The 17,580-nt window shown below is 35.9% G+C and overlaps 1 protein-coding gene across 2 annotated transcripts in view; it reads right to left on the reverse strand.

Moving 5' to 3' along the window:
• The window catches only part of LOC101741429 (uncharacterized), a 53,776-nt gene that overhangs the window by 7,346 nt on the left and 28,850 nt on the right, over positions 1 to 17,580 (reverse strand). The window contains exons 3-5 of one of the 2 annotated variants that reach the window (XM_038015247.2): positions 1,136 to 3,043; positions 749 to 1,030; positions 251 to 554 (exon numbers count right to left, since the gene is read on the reverse strand). In XM_038015247.2, coding sequence (XP_037871175.1) covers positions 251 to 554; positions 749 to 1,030; positions 1,136 to 3,042 — 2,493 coding nt within the window. In that variant the 5' untranslated portion in view covers position 3,043. Of the gene's footprint in view, positions 1 to 250; positions 555 to 748; positions 1,034 to 1,135; positions 3,044 to 17,580 lie in introns of both variants that reach the window. The other variant, XM_038015245.2, reaches the window with a different exon arrangement.

Below are 17,580 nucleotides of genomic sequence, written 5' to 3' on the forward strand. Positions count from 1 at the left end.
CGCAATCCCCTTCGGGAATGTGTACAGCGGACCCTTAAATCCTGACTATTGGTTGACTGGTCAACCCGGGGTTATGGCGCTCGTATAATAATAGTGATGATAATTAAAGTATGGTCGACGCTAACTGAGAATTGCTACTAAGTGTGGGGGCTTTTTGTTAATAGGTCCCTCAATAGCACTTACCCAAGACTTAGCCCGTGGCATTTTCTGTTTACAGTTACATAGATAACCTGGGACCAATTAAGCTTACCTTCATCTGCTGAATTAAAACAGCCTTCGTAGTCTCCAAGAATATGTCAATCAAAGTGTCCAGATGCTTCAATACCAAGTACCACTCGACGTTGCTTTCGTTTAGTTCGATCTTTACATCTTCCCCTATGTCTATTAGTTTCTGCAAATACAGTTGCAGCGACTTCTTTATCTTGTCCCATCTCTCGGGAGTCTCCCCGGGCGGTTTCGTGTTCAGCGTGATGCTGTGAGCTAATACGAACTCATTGATGTTTGCGACCAACAAACATATTTGTTCCTCGCTCGGTTTCGAATCTTCGATTTGTCTGTACAAACATTTAGAAAATCGACTATTACTTTACATAAAAGTGAAAGTTATGTAAATAATTGAGTAGTACAAATTGAACGATTGGTGATTACCTTATAAGCACGCTTCGATGGTTTAATAAGCGTTGGTTAGATAAGGAACAAGTTTATGAAGATGTGTTTAATTGTTTGGTTAATTTACATTTATACTGACCTAAGCACATCGCTGTACTGGTGAACGATGATCTGTCCATGAGTTTGGACTTTTTTGATGTTGCCCGTGATGGTGGCTGAGCTGGCGGATACCATGGCCTTCATTTCCGCGCCTATGGGTTTACTCTGCAGCGTCGTCATGCATTCACTCTCGTAAGACCCGATAAGGTCACAGAGCCAATGTTGCACGGGCTCCGGTTTCCTCTCGCAGAGACGTTCTAACTGGGTTTGGTCGATACTCCTCTCTCTATACAAGATCTCGTTCTGGTTATTCAGGACCACTCTGCTTAAAAATATTACATAAAATTACCAACGGATATTTACAATAATTAAGCTAGTATGTAACGGCGTCAGTCGTAACCGGTTTTGTGTAATCTTTGCGACTTACCTGCTGCGGTTGAAGTCGGTCATAAGATTGGTACGCGATTGGTTCTGTCTGCCGCTGTTCCTTCCATTCATGAACTCGTCAGGAGCTAGCATTTTCGGGGTCGACATGCACGCTAAATCTAATTGTACATCAGCAAAATTCAAATCTTCTTCTCGGAACTTTAATTTTTCACGTTTCGAATCGTGTGTTAAGTTTTTGTCGGTTTTTGTATGGGATTCGTATGGGGTTTTCTGTTTGTCTTGGAATTGAGGCGGTGGGGTTACTCTGCTGTTTTTGATGTCGTTATTTTCGTGTTCAGGTTGGTCCTTCGATTTTAGATTTAGGTCGCTGTCGGTGGCCACAAGTCTTTCGTTATAATGAGGTATCAGCATTTCGACTTCGGGATAGCCGACTATTACCCAATTGTTGTGATCATTCGATCTCGGGAGACCTAGCGGCGGAACTCTGCTACCGTCCATAGTTCCACCAGCGTGAGTGCCTACCACAGTTGTTTTTTCCTTTTTTGGAAATATCCTGAATAGTTCTTTTGTTCTGTCGGCTTTTGTTGCCATTCTTTGTTTCGCTTTGGGTCCCGCTTTCTTGTTTGGTTTTAAATGTAGGCTGTCCATTATGTTCTTTGCCAGCAATGTTTTGATAGGGTTTTCGATTTGTTTTTTACTGTACTGCACTTCGTCAGTGGGCGTGTCTTCATCAATGTATCCCAATGAGTGGTGGCCGTCTTGGATATCAAGAATTTGTTGGTCGAGTTTCTGAGCTTCGAAATTGAGTGATTTATTTAATCTATTCCTTTCGAACCTAGGGGAGGTAGTCAGAGGAGAAGAATTATTTTCATTGGAGATGCTTCGATTGTATTTCGGTTTGGTTGATCTTTCCGTCGGTACGTATGAAATATTAGAAATCGGCGTACGAACTCTTGGTTGATTGTTGACTGCGATTTCATTGTTGTCAGACAATTTTATATACTCTAAACTTTCATCAGACTTATTATTATTATTTGTTTCTAAGTCTTTAACTTTCGCTAATTTTATAACTTTGGCACTATCGTTTTCAGTGTTGGACACCAACGATTTCTTTAATGGATACTTTTTTGAAGGACTTAGAGCAGATATGTTTTTAATCGGTACTTCTTTGGTATCATGTTTTATTGGACTCAATAATTCTTTGTTACTTATTTTATTTAAAGTTGCGTTATTGTTCTTTAGTACATTGCAAGCTTTGTAGTTCTTAGATGAAATTGGTTTCGTGTTTTCTTTATTTAAGTTATCATTGTTGACTTTTTTGTGAGAGTTTTCATCTTCATTTTTATTTTCTTCTCCTGGGCCCTTGTCCTTCAAAAGATCCATGTGTTCTTCATCTCTGTGTATCTCATAATATTTTTGTAGATCGTACGGAGTTTGAATAACGCTACTGCTACGCAGTCTTGGCTTGGGCGTCGGGACTTCATTGTTTGGTGATGTCCTTGAGCTATCCACAACATCTACGTTCTGAGGCGTGTTCACAAATTCCACATGTTTGATCGTAACGTTCTCATTGTTGTTAGAATCGCTACTACTAGAAGATTTATTATTTGACTCGTTTGTTTCCGGCGGCGCGTAGTACTGCGAAGGGGGCGGCGAACTATCTGAATCGGAAAATCCGGAATCTTGGCTTTTGTGACTGCCAGGGCTGCCATGCCTTAAAGGCCACTGATTTATCTGCGCATTGGGTTGTGCAATGTTATCGGCGCTATTGTTCCTTTGTTGCTCCGGCTGATTTGCTATCCAGTGGGGTAGCTGAGGTTCCCATTGTTGTTCCTCTCGCGTCCGATTATCTCGGTTCCACTCAGCAGGCTGAGCCACGGGACTGCCGAGATTCGGCGGTGAATCACCCCACCAGACCTTGCTGCGCGTACGTTGAAAATTTGACATTCTGAAAACAAAATAAGCGAGAGTTTAATGATCGATGACGTCATTGTCGGCTCATTATAAAGGTTTTAGGTGTGTGGCCCAAGATGCGTGACGGATAGTCACGTGGAACCAAATTATCTTCGATTCGAGTCTTTTTGTTTTCGAGTCATGGGAATGTGTTCATTTGATTACATACAAACAATCGAATACAAAAACGGGTGTGTAAAGTTCAACGCGTGATGTACAATAGTATATTGCTTAAATTCAGATCTACCGCTGAGCAGATGTTAAAAACCGTTGCGAGTTCTATTGTGCTAAATGCAGGGGTGTCTACACTTTGACTGTGATTTGGTCTCCCCTTTGGTATCCCGTCGTATCTGGAATAGCCGCTTAAGCCACCAGTGAACAGGTAGGGAAAAAAATAGTACTTCGCAGGACCGGTTTGAAGCAAGTCCAGGAAATGTTAGGTTTTTTCTGCGCGATAGATTCTTTATAGTACGATATGGATGCGATTTATCGGTCCGCGGAAGTCGACTGCATTCTAGATATTGATTTGTAAACAGTTGGCTTTTTATCGTGCCAGTCCTCGGTTTATAGTTTAAATTGCACAATATTTTATCAGTGGTTATGAAGGAATGTTGAATTATCGAATGTTATGTATGTTATAATTTGTTATTGTTATCGTTTTAAATATAGAATATCGCCGTTGCAAATATGAAATCTAATAAAACTACCTACAAAAAAAAAAGTTTTTTTTTTTAGTACATACATAAGTACTAAAAAAATACTTACTACAAAAAAAGAAAAATTTTAAATACTAGACATAGGCTCTATAATAGATAGCTTTTACAATGTAATATTAAAACATCATTTTGGCCCAAAATGTCACATAGGAGATTTTAAATTCGCAACGACGATATCATGTTTATATTGAATATTGAAACTTTAAATGGTAAAATTGTTTTTGCATTGCAATATAATTAGATTAGTAGTTATAACGCAAAAAATCTCTCGTAGTGTTATTTTTTTGTGATTCATTTAAAATAAATGTTTTTATAACAACTCCTTTGTTCAATGTTAATGATATTAAATCACAAAATTAAAATCTATAACCGGTTCCAAGAAAAGCCACGCCCCCGGAAAGTACCAGTGAAATTAATGTACTTATTTATTTCACTTTTGGGTTATGAACCGATTTAAAAAAAAAGGATGAAGTTCTCAATTTGACAGTAGAAATTTTTTATGTCTCAACAAAATTTCTAGGTGTACCGATTTTTATGACTCATTTTTATTTGAATGTTGTTGTTTTTTCATTTGCTCCAATTTAATTTTCGTGGTCTGATCTTTTTTTTTTGTTGCTTAGATGGGTGGACGAGCACACAGCCCACCTGGTGTTAAGTGGTTACTGGAGCCCATAGACATCTACAACGTAAATGCGCCACCCACCTTGAGATATAAGTTCTAAGGTCTCAGTATAGTTACAACGGCTGCCCCACCCTTCAAACCGAAACGCATTACTGCTTACGGTAGAAATAGGGTGGCGATACCAATCCGCGCGGACTCACAAGAGGAGACCACCAACAATTACGCAAATTATAATTTTGCGGGTTTGATTTTTATAACACGATGTTATTCCTTCACCGTGAAAGTCAATGGTGAACATTTGTTGAGTACGTATTTCATTAGAAAAATTGGTACCCGCTTGAGATTCGAACACCGGTGCATCGCTCAACACGAACGCACCGGTCGTCTTATCCTTTAGGCCACGACGACACATAAGTTATATCTAAGTTATTTTTAATAATGCATATGTGACGGTAGCACGCAACACATTTGATATTTGACAGATGCCTAAATCTCGCTTACGACATTTTCAAGATAAGCTTGCATTATATATACAAGTTTCAAACAAGAACATTCGGACCGTCGGTCCACCGAGAAATATAGCCAGATCGGTGGAAAGCCTTCCCTTTGTCGTATATGTATAAAATACCTAGCCTAAGCAGGAGACTTCAAACATATTTGACTAACTTCGACTACATTGACGATTTTTCCATTTTATAATGTTGTATAATTTAAAATATTTAGAAGTTTTTATTATTAATATAAAAAAAAATATCTCTTCAACGAAATCTGTCAATACAGATTGCCGGCATAAAATACATACCTCATTCCTACGTGCGATCAATAAACATAAAAACAATAACTTTATTTTACATTTTGCCAAACAAATGACCTTCGTATCTATAACTTTTCCACAATTACTCAGGACTTTCCAAAGCGATTTAGTACCGAGGTATGCGAACCTAAGATCATGCGTAACACTAATTTCGAGGTAAATCGTATAGCTCTGAGCCCATAATTTAATAGTGTACGGATATTACAGAGAAACATATAATAACAATAAGGCAGCAAGCACTAATAGCTTTGTTGATGTTATGAGTCAATCGTTTCTGAATCACTTAGTTAACGCGTCAAGTAAATGTTCGCTTTAGTTTGAATGTAAAATATTGTAGTGATTCCAGGTCGTAAATAATAATGATGAAAGCAAAAAAAAGTGAGATTAAACCGTCAAAAAGATTGTGTTCTTACGTTTGATATGATCAATTTGACGTGTTGCTGGAACCAATGGCTACGCAATTTATAGCATTTCATGTGCTATTTTTGGAGGGTAGAACAAAAACGTTCCTTACTTAATGAGACACTACAAAATGTACAACCTAATCCTTTTTGAAACGCTTAGATGCGTGGACGAGCTCACAGCCCACCTGGTGTTAAGTGGTTACTGGAGCCCATAGACATCTACAACGTAAATGCGCTACCCATCTTGAGGTATAAGTTTTAAGGTCTCAAGTATAGTTACAACGGCTTCCCTACCCTTCAAACCGAAACGCATTACTGCTTCACGGCGGAAATAGGGTGCTCATAATAGCATCTATGATATATCTATTTATTAGATTTAATTTAAAAAGCACGCGCTTTATTTTTGCTTATTCAAGGCACTAATTCTTATTTAGCTTACTTTAGCTTACTACTACTAAGTACTAATGAAGTTAACGTTTCCTTTAGCCTATTTTTCGCAAGTGACAAGTCCTCACTAATGACCGACTAATAGCTTTATTTCACAACCACTGTTAAGTGACCGGTTTAGATGCCTTTAAACATATAGGTACGCATGTACTTTATAACTGAGTCATACAGAGACTAGTTTATAGTGAGATACTAAGCTGTTATATTCATTAACATGTTAATCTCAAAATATATCAGTTTAAATACGTTGTTCAAATGCAAATTATACAATTTCGTTTGGTCACAGACTGTAAAACTGCAAAATATTCGAAACGTCAAAAGTAATATATACTAATAATATTATAAAGCTGAAGAGTTTGTTTGTTTGAACGCGCTAATCTCAGCAACTACTGGTCCGATTTGAAAAATTCTTTCAGTGTTAGGTAACTCATTTATTGAGGAAGGCTATATAACATCACGGTAAGGCCAATACAAGTGGAGCATCAATAAAGAATGTTTCAAAATAGGGGTTTAAATAGCTCCTTAACATTCTATAATTCAAAAATATTTTCACTTTCTACGTAAATGAAGTGGGGGGTAAAATTTAGCGTTATGCCAAAGCAACTATTCCACGCGGACGGAGTCGCGGGCAAAAGCTAGTACTACAATAAACGAGATATTGAATCGTTAAAAAAAAATGTTATTTGTTGTGTAAAAATTAAGAAAATAGATGCTTTTAGGCTCTAATCTTGCTAGAATCAGCGTTAGTAATTCTCTAAGATTGAGCCCGTGAGCTCATCTATTGTGAGTTCGTTTATGAGTAGTTGGAATAGCCCCAAAGACTAATAACGATTAGGTAGGTATAGAAAAAAAATTACTGTATTTATCCTTATCTGAATACCAGCAGCGAGAGCATTCTGCGGTTTTTATTTATATATTAAAAAGTCTATCAAATTAATAAGAACACATGACTTATACGATAAATTGAAATATAAGTTAATTGCAATTCGAATTCAGACAACTTTTTTTTTATTTTTGAGAGATTACACTTGTGGCCTGGAGGCCTTTCCAGTTTTAGCGGGGCAGGTGGGTGAGCTATGGTTTAGCCACGAAGGGTGAGATTTCCTAACAGCTGCCCGAGTGCCTCCAAAGGAGACCTAACAACTCAAGAGTAACTGCTTCGCGAATGAATCTACTACCGGATCGAAATCGCGACCCGCTGAGAATATCCGGCGAATAACTCAGCGGGTTGATATTTAGGTTAGGTCTATCAAACACCTGCATCCAGTGGAAAAGAATATTTAGGCAAAACTGTTAAAAAATAAATTTTAAATACTAATCAAATAGTTTACATTTGATTTTTTTCAATATGCGAGAGCAGAATTATTGCTTTCAAATTCTCAAGTGATAATAAAACTAGCTTTAATATATAATCACTAGCGACCGGCCCTCGCTTCGCTTCGGAAACTGTAATTTATTATTGATTTATCCACTATTTAATGGATGTTATACATATAAACCTTGCTCTTCAATCACTCTATCTATTTAAAAAAACCGCATCAAGATCCGTTGCGCAGTTTTAAATATTTAAGCAAACATAGGGACAGATATACTCTCCGCAAGCCTCGTTTGGTTGAGGACATGTAATAGCGTTCGGAAACACCGTAAAGTGGAGTTCATTCCACATCTATGATATTGTCACATCGTCTTTTCGCATTAAAAGTGTACAATTTCCTAAAATATTCGAAATCGAGTTAATATGCGGAATCATTTGGTATCACCAGTATTTTTCTCATAAATATCTACTGTCAAAAGAGCGTAGTTTAGTTTTAGTTTTTTTAGTTTACTATTAATAGCAAAATTTAATACATAATTTTATCTTACTTTAAAAGACAGATAATGTAACTGGTTAAAATTTAAAAAAAATGTTGCATAGATAATTAATATTAAAAATATCATATGTTAAACCTTTAAAACACTCTCCTGTAAAATTTTGTAAGTTTTGAGACTATACAGTTTTAATACGAGAAGACATGTTTGAGAAACTTTTTATATGTTGTAGAACAGGCCTTAATTTTTATGTTTTATCGCCCTCATGCCCACCTCGCCTTATGCGGGATAACGATTAACTCGCACCTTAACGTAACGGATATAATGAAATGTTTGATGTCCTATTCCGTAGAAAGACCGTAATGTTATGATGATGTGAGAATATAAAAAAAAAAACTATTTCGAATAATAGGTAGATAATTTTATATGACATTAGTAGTTCTCTTTCTTTTAATTTTGTTGTGTGTTCTAAAATCACTATCCAATTTCCGATACATTGATATAACATATGTTATTCTATACGTAGTTGCAATACACGATTTACTACTATTTCATTTTATTTTACTACTATATTATACTACTTACTTTATGCTACTATTATTAACTAATCTCATAGATTTGGGTAGTGCCGATATAGCTCCTGGTTCCTATCGAGGACAAAGTAATCTATTATATTTATTAATATGAGCGTTTTGTGTAAATAACTATAACTAAACTGAACTCCTAATAAACTCGATAAGACTAACTCTAAGAAGCATTCTAATAAAATGAGATTTGTCAGTTTTTCTTTTGGAAAATGAATTCAAAGTTCCAAACAACCTTGAATTATCACGCGGCCTTAGTCCATGGTCCTTGCCGACTTCCCTCAATTCATGGGCGTCTGGTACATCAAGACACGGTTTATAGATAACAATGTATTTGAAACTCTTATAAAATATCTTTGACATTGAATTTTTTGTGCATTACGTTGGATAAAGCGGTTTTTTTTATTTTAATTCTAGTGTGAAAATCGCTTTGAAAATTTTTATAGTTTACTGCCGATACATTAAAAGTATCTCAATTAGTATTCGCGTCGTAGTTTGAGGTCTTAATAAATGCACTATCGCAAAACATACCCACCCTGCCTACCTCCTACAAAAAATACTTAATATTCGTAATTAAACGTAGCCCGCAGTTTCGATCCCGTTATTATTTTTCTTCATAAAAAATTAAAGAACTTACAGTTTGTATTACCGCTTATTCATATAAATTATATAAAAAAAACTGTTATAGTAAAATTTAATTTCACATTTTAGATCGCCTAAATCGCGTATGCGGATCGCAAATAGCATATAGCATAAGATCTAATAAGAAAATGCAAATCGTAAAATCAAAATGGATGAATTAAAAGAAATAACAAAAGACGGAAGAGAAAAAGTAAGTACCTCTCTGCGGTACCTTGCAATGGAAATATATGTAGATATACTACCAGAGATATAATTCAAGGAGTTTTTGACGTCAGGCAAGTGGCCGGTTGTAAAACCCATGTAAAATGCAACATGGTTGCTAGAGGCCATGTTATGCCAAACCCAAATCAAGTGGGATAAGGAAAAGAAAAATATTTTTTTGTTGTTTTTTTTTTCTCTACCTATGCTTATATTTCAGCTTCGCCTTGACGTGTAGGTGAGCTCACGGGGTTCAAACCGGGAATGTTGCTAACACTAGCAAGGGCAGTGCTTCGCAGAATCTGCCACCGGATCGGAAACGCGACCCACCGAGAAGATCCGGCGAGAAACTCAGTGGGCAATTGTTGGTATAATCTATACCAAAATGCTTACATACATACATACATTAACTCTATATATTTGGCATGCAACAAACAACTATATGCATACCAATAAAAAAATTGTAGTTTCACACAAAAGTTGCGGGGAAAGCATGACGAAATTTTGCAATTGCATTCACAACAGTCATTTAGCGGACAGGCACGGGCATAACCGATTATCACTAGAATAAGAAAAAAACGACGTAAATCAATCGATTACTGTTTTTAATCGATAATACACAGTATGTTATGTTACACAAGTGAAATTGTGTGTATGGATACCTAATATAATTCTTGACGGTTCTCATTTCAAATTGAACTCAATTCATGATTAGTTTTAGGTTCTTTTGAGTTTTGTGGTTTTGTGTGTATGGATACCTAATATAATTCTTGACGGTTCTCATTTCAAATTGAACTCAATTCATGATTAGTTTTAGGTTCTTTTGAGTTTTGTGGTTTTGTGTATACTTAAGTTATGCTAGCCGAAATGAACTAGTACACAAAACACCTATACTCTCCTCCTCCTTGCGTCGGTTTCCTCATTACTGAGGGTCGTGGTCATGGCCTTGAAACAGTTTGTTTTTTATAATGCACCGCCATCTGTTCCTATCTGCAGCTGAGTGCAGAGCATCGTGCACTGTGGTATGAAGGGCTGCACGAATCTGCTCCGTCCAACGGGTCGGGTTCCTGCCTCTTGGTCGCTTGCTATACTAGTGACAGTTTTATTTTGATAATTTGAAATTTTCCATGTTTTGACAATGGGCGTGCGATTCTCAAAAAACTTTACTAAATTTAAAATATTTTATATAAAAATAATTAACTGTTATTGTTGAATAGAGTGATGGATTTGTATGATCTGTTTTGTCGTACGTACCTAATTATCGGTAGCTTCGATGGACTATTCTGGTTTCGCTTTTTTTTTTATTGCTTAGGTGGGTGGACGAGCTCAGGGCCCACCTGATGTTAAGCGGTTACCGGAGCCCATAGACATCTACAACGTAAATGCCGCCACACACCTTGAGATATAAGTTCTAAGATCTCAGTATAGTTACAACGGCTGCCCCACCCTTCAAACCGAAACGCATTACTGCTTCACGGCAGAAATAGGCAGGGTGGTGGTACCGACCCGTCCGGACTCACAAGAGGTCCTACCACCAGTAACCAGCAACCAGTCGCTTGACTGGTGGAGCTCACGGCGCTCAGTCTTGGAGATTTTGCTAACATCTAGACTATTCTAGACAGCAGCAAGGGCAGTGCTACGCTGAATCTACCACCGGATCGAAATCGCGACCCACCGAGGAGAACCAGCAAGGAACTCATTATATGAAGCTTATTTAAAGTTAATCTTTTTCTATACATACGTCTATGTTTTTTTCAATAACAACGTTTTGGTCTGTAGCGAATTTGTTCCGGACAAAAAATCGGATTAATGTATTGAACAATATTTTTTTTTAAATATTCGTTCTTCGGTACGTAAGTACCGAATCTGACTTTCAAATTCCGCGCCTTATTAATACCAGATAAAACAGGTATTCGCATCGCACTGTGAATGCGAATAGGTTTATTTTGCCAAATCGACTAAATGTCATGTGCTTTATCGACTTGTAGCTCCCTGTTTTGCAAGGACGTTATCGAATTGAGCTAATACTATTACGTTCATAACGTCTTTCCTAAGGTTTTCTTTTTAATACTTTTTTTTCCCTTGTAGGCAGACGAGCATACGGCCCACCTGATGGTGAGTGGTTACCGTCGCCCATGGACTTCAGCAATGCCAGGGGCAGGGCCAAGCCGCTGCCTACCGCTTAATACTCTCCATAAGCTTCGTTTGAAGATGGACATGTCATAGCGCTCGGGAAACACCGTGGAGGGGAGCTCATTCCATAGCCGGATGGTACGTGGCAAAAAAGACCTCTGGAAACGCACTGTGGACGACCGCAGTGGCTTCAGGTAGTATGGATGTACTCTACTCCGGTGACGGGCTGTGCGATGGTAAAAACGAGATGACGACAATCATTTCGAACAATTCCTCAGAGCACTCCCCATGGAACAATTGTGATGATCGCACGGCCCACTTGGTTTTAAGGTCTCATATTTACAGGAGCCGATAGAGATTAACGTAAATGCCGCCACCCATCTTAAGACACGAGTTTTAAGTCTCAGTTTTACAGTACACGATACGATTACCGTCCCATATCTTTTGTGAGTTATTGACCTTGTTCGCAGAACATTAAAATTTTTTATTTTTTTTGGATCTCATTGGTCACTGAGTCGTGAACGCGTTGATCATAGTAAAATAAGGTGGCTTGATGGCACACAGCTGACTGTAACGGTCGCGTGTCATCTGCCCGGCGTCCATACGCCACGGTTGGCTGTACGGCACGTGTTCCTATCACAAAAAAAAAAACACTAATACCAAACTTAACTTTTTTTTATGTTGACGTAACGGAATTTCGTATTTGGCTTTAGTATTAAAAATAAGTTAAAATGTTAGGTATTTATATTTGAATATATTTTTTTAATAATAGCTCCGATATTTCGTGTGCACGGTATTTTATTGTAATAGATATATGTACTTTTCAAATTCGTTTTGTTTATTATTATTTTTTGGCTTTGAAGGATAACTGGTTGCCCGAATGCCTTCCGAGTGTTGCCAGGAGAGTGCAGTAGTAGTAATAAATATATTTTTTTAAGTTCTTACTTATTTTTTAAACGCTTTCAGAACCGCTTAACATCGTTGAGTTACTTAGAATCGCGTGTACAACTTTATGTTTGATGAGATAAAAAATCTTGTTACAGTTCACTTGTAACTGTTAACGTTTTCATTTTCTTATACCTTGTGTAACCAGAATTAAAATTATTTTAACGGTAGATACGCGATAATATAATAAAACTACATACCGCTGAAGCTTGTTGAAAAATTAGAAAATAAGACACGTTTTGCTTCGATGGGTTAAAAGAAATTAAGACCTATTACAGCAGACGTTCCCTGCATAATCAGTTACTGACGGATATAATTATTCTGGAGACTTGAGGTCGAACTGATGAGTCCATTCTATGTACAATATTCATCGCTCGAAATTTGAAAATACTATCTGTATACAGTGAGAACATATTATAAACATAATAGTTTGGGAAAAAAGTCTTTTCACATTATAGTATGTATGAATTTGTAATAAAATCTCTTTGGCTATACTATATGTATCTGGCTGGTTTTGGTATCATTAAAAGTTTATTATTTAAAGAAGATAATTCAAATAAGGAAAATGTGTGATTTTTATTTATTTTTCGTACTGTCAAGATGAGTGAATCTAATGAAGAAATTCGATATATTTTAAAATTTTACTACAAAAAAGGTAAAAATGCATCGCAAGCCGCGAAAAAATTTTGCTGTTTATGGACCTAGTACAGTGTGTGAGAGTAGCACAAATTTGGTTTGAAAAAATGGTACCTACATCCTTTAGTTAAATGTAAATAAACTACAGATATTAAAAAAATGTTGTGAATTTTCTTAAAAAATGCCAAGAAACTTTTCCCCAACCTATTTATTATATTTCAGATGTACATACCTCCAATATTTCACAAATTTTTACTGCGAAGAGAATTTTATTTACCAGTAAATTTGTGACGCTGCTAAAAAAAAACTCGACGAGAAACCGTTATTAATAAAATTGAATATTTCACAGTTTGTATATATCGATCGTTTCGAATATCAATCCAATATAGACTTAAGCGTTTTATATTTAAGTGTTATTTTACGCTGCGATCCGTTTTGTAGTGATTTAATATTCCCTATGGTTACAGCCAGGTGTTTGCGTACGCGCCACTATACAGAAACGGCCCTATCGATTTTTTTATTGATGCACTCTCATATATACAGGCTGATGTTTTCTGAGGAATGTTTTTCAATAAAATATAACTGTACGTATTTTTTTGTTATTATCCTTTTATTAATTTTTTATTTATTGCATAGATAGGTGGACGAGCCCACAGCCCACGTCGTGTTAAGTTGTCACCGGAGCCCATAGACATCTACAACGTAAATGCCGCCACCTACTTTGAGATATGAGGTCTCAGTATAATTAGAATATTTATTAATACTAGTGGTCTCCAGTAGTCGAAATTCGACTATAATTAATTGAAATTATAAATTTGAACATTATTATGGTTATATTGTCAAGACTATTATACTTCTATAATCACAAATTTCGCCAAGACTACACCATAGGCAAATAATACTAAAGACAAACAATATTAATCTATTCTCAATTTAGCACGGACTTTAACAATAAACAAAACAGTACATATGCGTAGTGTCAAATATATGAGTCAACTATTATCAAAGGCGGCAATCTGACTTTTGGACAATGATTGGTAAATCAGAAAAACGAATTATTGACTTTGTATTCCATTGGCAGTCACAAAACTCTTCGGAACGACATCTTAGATAAATGACAGGTTAACTATTAACCTTTATTTAATGCAGGTTTTGAACCGTATTCTTTGAAGGAGACGATTATATTCAAATAAATCTGTATTGACATATTAATAAAATTTTTTTGTCCAAATGTACAGATTGCCGCCTTTGATAATAGACGACTCATATGGTAGTCTGTGTCATATTTTTATTATTGATTTAATATATTTTTACAGACTATTTAAAAAAAACATTAACATTCTGCACTCCTTTTCTATATTCTCTATAAGCGTGGGTAATTTCATAGTCCTTCATACGCGCCATTTTCGTAAAAAGGGGTACAAAGTTTTTGCTTCACGTATTAATATATAAATATATATTTATTTACACAATATATTTATATACATTATTTACACTTGCTCCCTTTTTGTACGAGTTAGCGAATCTGATCTATAGCGAATCTTTGAAGGAGATTATCACAGACTTAGAGAAGTCCGATAAACTTGAAAGTTTATACACGGACTAAGTACTGATGGTAATATAATAATTTTATAATATCGCTCTAATATCCTGACCATTATCAGCAGGATGTCCTGCGGGATCTTCCCGGGGATGAAATCCCGTCTTATTATTAGGACGGGTACCGGCGAAGACGAACTTTCGGGGCACTGTATGCGTAACCGCGGGTTTCGTGGAGCCGGAGTGGTGGAGCTCATTGGGGTGAAGACGGATTTCACAGCGTTAAAAATAGGGATGAAAAAAGTTAAAATTACATTTATATTTACTTCCAAAACATGTCTTTTGCCCTCGAGATTGATATATCTGAGATTGGCTAAGCAATGTCGAATTCTGTGAGTATATTAAAGTTAGGTTCGTAATTAGGTTACGAAAAAATTTTGGCGTCATAAACTAGAGTGAGAAAATACTTTGAAAAATTCGAAAGGTCATATTTGAGCAACAAAATCAAAGCATAACTTGGCGATAAAAAACGGATAACTCAATTTATTTTAATAGACGTTTGAAAATTTTGTTTTATTTATTGTTTGTTCAATTAAATAAATATTTAATTTATAAAATACTTTAAGGCATATAATATTTTAAAAAAAATTGTTGGTAGAAATGTTTTTGATTGAGCGATATGCCATAACATTGCTAAAATATTTTTTAATGTACATTTTTTTAAAATATCTCTGTTACCCGAGTACCAAGCAATTGTAAAGCACCTAAATTAGCAATGCAAATCTACAGTGTACATATTACTCACATATGCCAATTTATTGTTAAAGATTTTGCGCATTATTTAAAAGTTATACTCCGTAATCATTCTTGTAAAATCAATTAACATATTAAGTTGGTACATTGTTTCAACCTAATTAAAATTTAATTTTACTATTTTTCTCACGGTACCTTATATAAAAGGAGACGAAATTCAGAATGAGGTCAATGTACTATTAATTTTAATGATGGGTCTAACAACTGTTCCGAAATTTATTGAATTATATCAAAAATATATTATTTATTTAGTTGTTTTTTTTTGCTTGCTTCGTACATGCAAGAACCAAGAAGTAGTGAGCATAAATTACTACTCAGAGTAGCGTTTTTGTAGAAAGCGTTAGGAAAATTGATTTCTTTTTGAAATTATAAAAATGATCACCCTGTACATTCCGAAGACGTCCCCTTATTTTCCGCACCTAACCTTACCGGTCTTGTAACATCTGTCCGCATCCAATATTGAACACAAGGGACTTCCGCTAAAATGCAAATAGCAGTGAAAGTATGTAATATTGCGTAACTCATGTGAATTCGTTATGTGGATAGCGTAGATGCGAAAATGATGAAATTTAAATATAGCCTGTGGTCGATGATCCGTAACCTTAATGGCTTGTAAATGGTTCATAATAAAGACAGTGTTAATAGCACGTGTCCGAACGTTAGCAGTCTAAGCGTTAAATTTCAAAATGCTTTCAAACGTCCATGGATCTGCGAAATATATTTTAGACTATTGGTAGTTATATAAAATAACTAACGGCCCGCTCCGGCTCCGCTCGTGTCTTTAACAAAAATTTCAACGATATTTGACGTTGTTTTAAAAATAAAAGAACACTTATTGCGGCATAATTATAATAGTTAGCCATATGCTGTCGCGACACTTTTTGCAAATAATAATGTGTTCAACAAAGTCGTAGTACATTATTTTATTCTATCATCAATAGTTTTTGCAGGGCACGCGATGTAAAGAATATTCTAGGTATTTTTTTTACATTTTGGGTTACATTATTGGAGTTTTTGTAAGGATCCCTAATTTTTTCCAAAAAAGATTCCTATGTCACTCGGGAATAGTGTAGCTTCTAAACAGTGAAAGAATTTTTCAAATCGGTTCAGTAGTTTCGGAGCCTATTCAATACAAACAAACAAATCTTTCCTCTTTATAATATTAGTATAGAAGTATAGATAATATAGAATATTCTTAGCATTCGTATCGGAGTTTTTATGATTCGTTCGTAAAGTAGTAGGTATTATTATCACAAGTATTTTGTTTTGGTACGTGCTGTAATCTTCTCATCGCAAATTGACGTTTGTAATGTTTGAATAGTGTAGCGGAGAAACATGTCGAACATAAAATGAAATTTCAATTGCTTATGTTTTGATAATATGTATAAAAAAAAAGAATCGAGATGTTTCGTCAGCTACGGTTTCTTGGGTCAAGAAGTTGTTCACCTTGCTTTGGAATGTAAATGCATTCTGACGACACCGATCGACGACAATCGTGGAAAATGTAGAATTTCACATGTTTTTCAATAAGCAATGCTCTTCAATAAGTTTCAAGTTATGTCTAAATCGATGTTTCATTCAAGCCTGTAGTTTTTATGATAGCGTAAAGAGACATATTATGTTTAATTCAAAAGTTGTTAAAGGATTCAGGAGGAAAATTCACGCAGGTGAAAATCATTGGCAGAGTAAATAAAATTAAGTAAACTAGAGTTGGTTTAAAGTTCCAAATATCAAGCTGAGCGTGTCTTATGTTTATTTTTTAAGTTTCTTTTCCTACCTAGCTGAGAGCTTTGAGACGCTATTTCAGCATACCTTAACTAGTAGGTGAGCTCACGGGGCTCAAACCTGACGACGTTGCTAACACGAACCCTAGCAAGAGCCGTGCTCGCAGAATCTATCACCGGATCGGAAACGCGACCCACTGAGAAGATCCGGCGAGAAACTCAGTGGGCTTATTTTTTAACTCATACATCCGAGCCCTTCAATTAGGCTATCTTGTTACAAGACATTTAAATTCTAATTATGCTGTAAAACCCCCTATGACATCTTCGCGGAGACAGAAAACGACGGTGGTATGAATCCGTACCTAACTCAAAAATATAGAAATTCCACCTAGACCAAAAATTTTTTTAAGAAAGAATTTGTCAACATAAAAAGCTCATTTATGAATGGTTGAACTCAACACGGTCTGATGAACAAAAGGGGCTCGGGCGGGTCGGGCGTAAGGCAC

This window comes from Bombyx mori, chromosome 14 (genome assembly GCF_030269925.1).
Source record: "Bombyx mori chromosome 14, ASM3026992v2".
Classification (NCBI taxonomy): domain Eukaryota; kingdom Metazoa; phylum Arthropoda; class Insecta; order Lepidoptera; family Bombycidae; genus Bombyx; species Bombyx mori.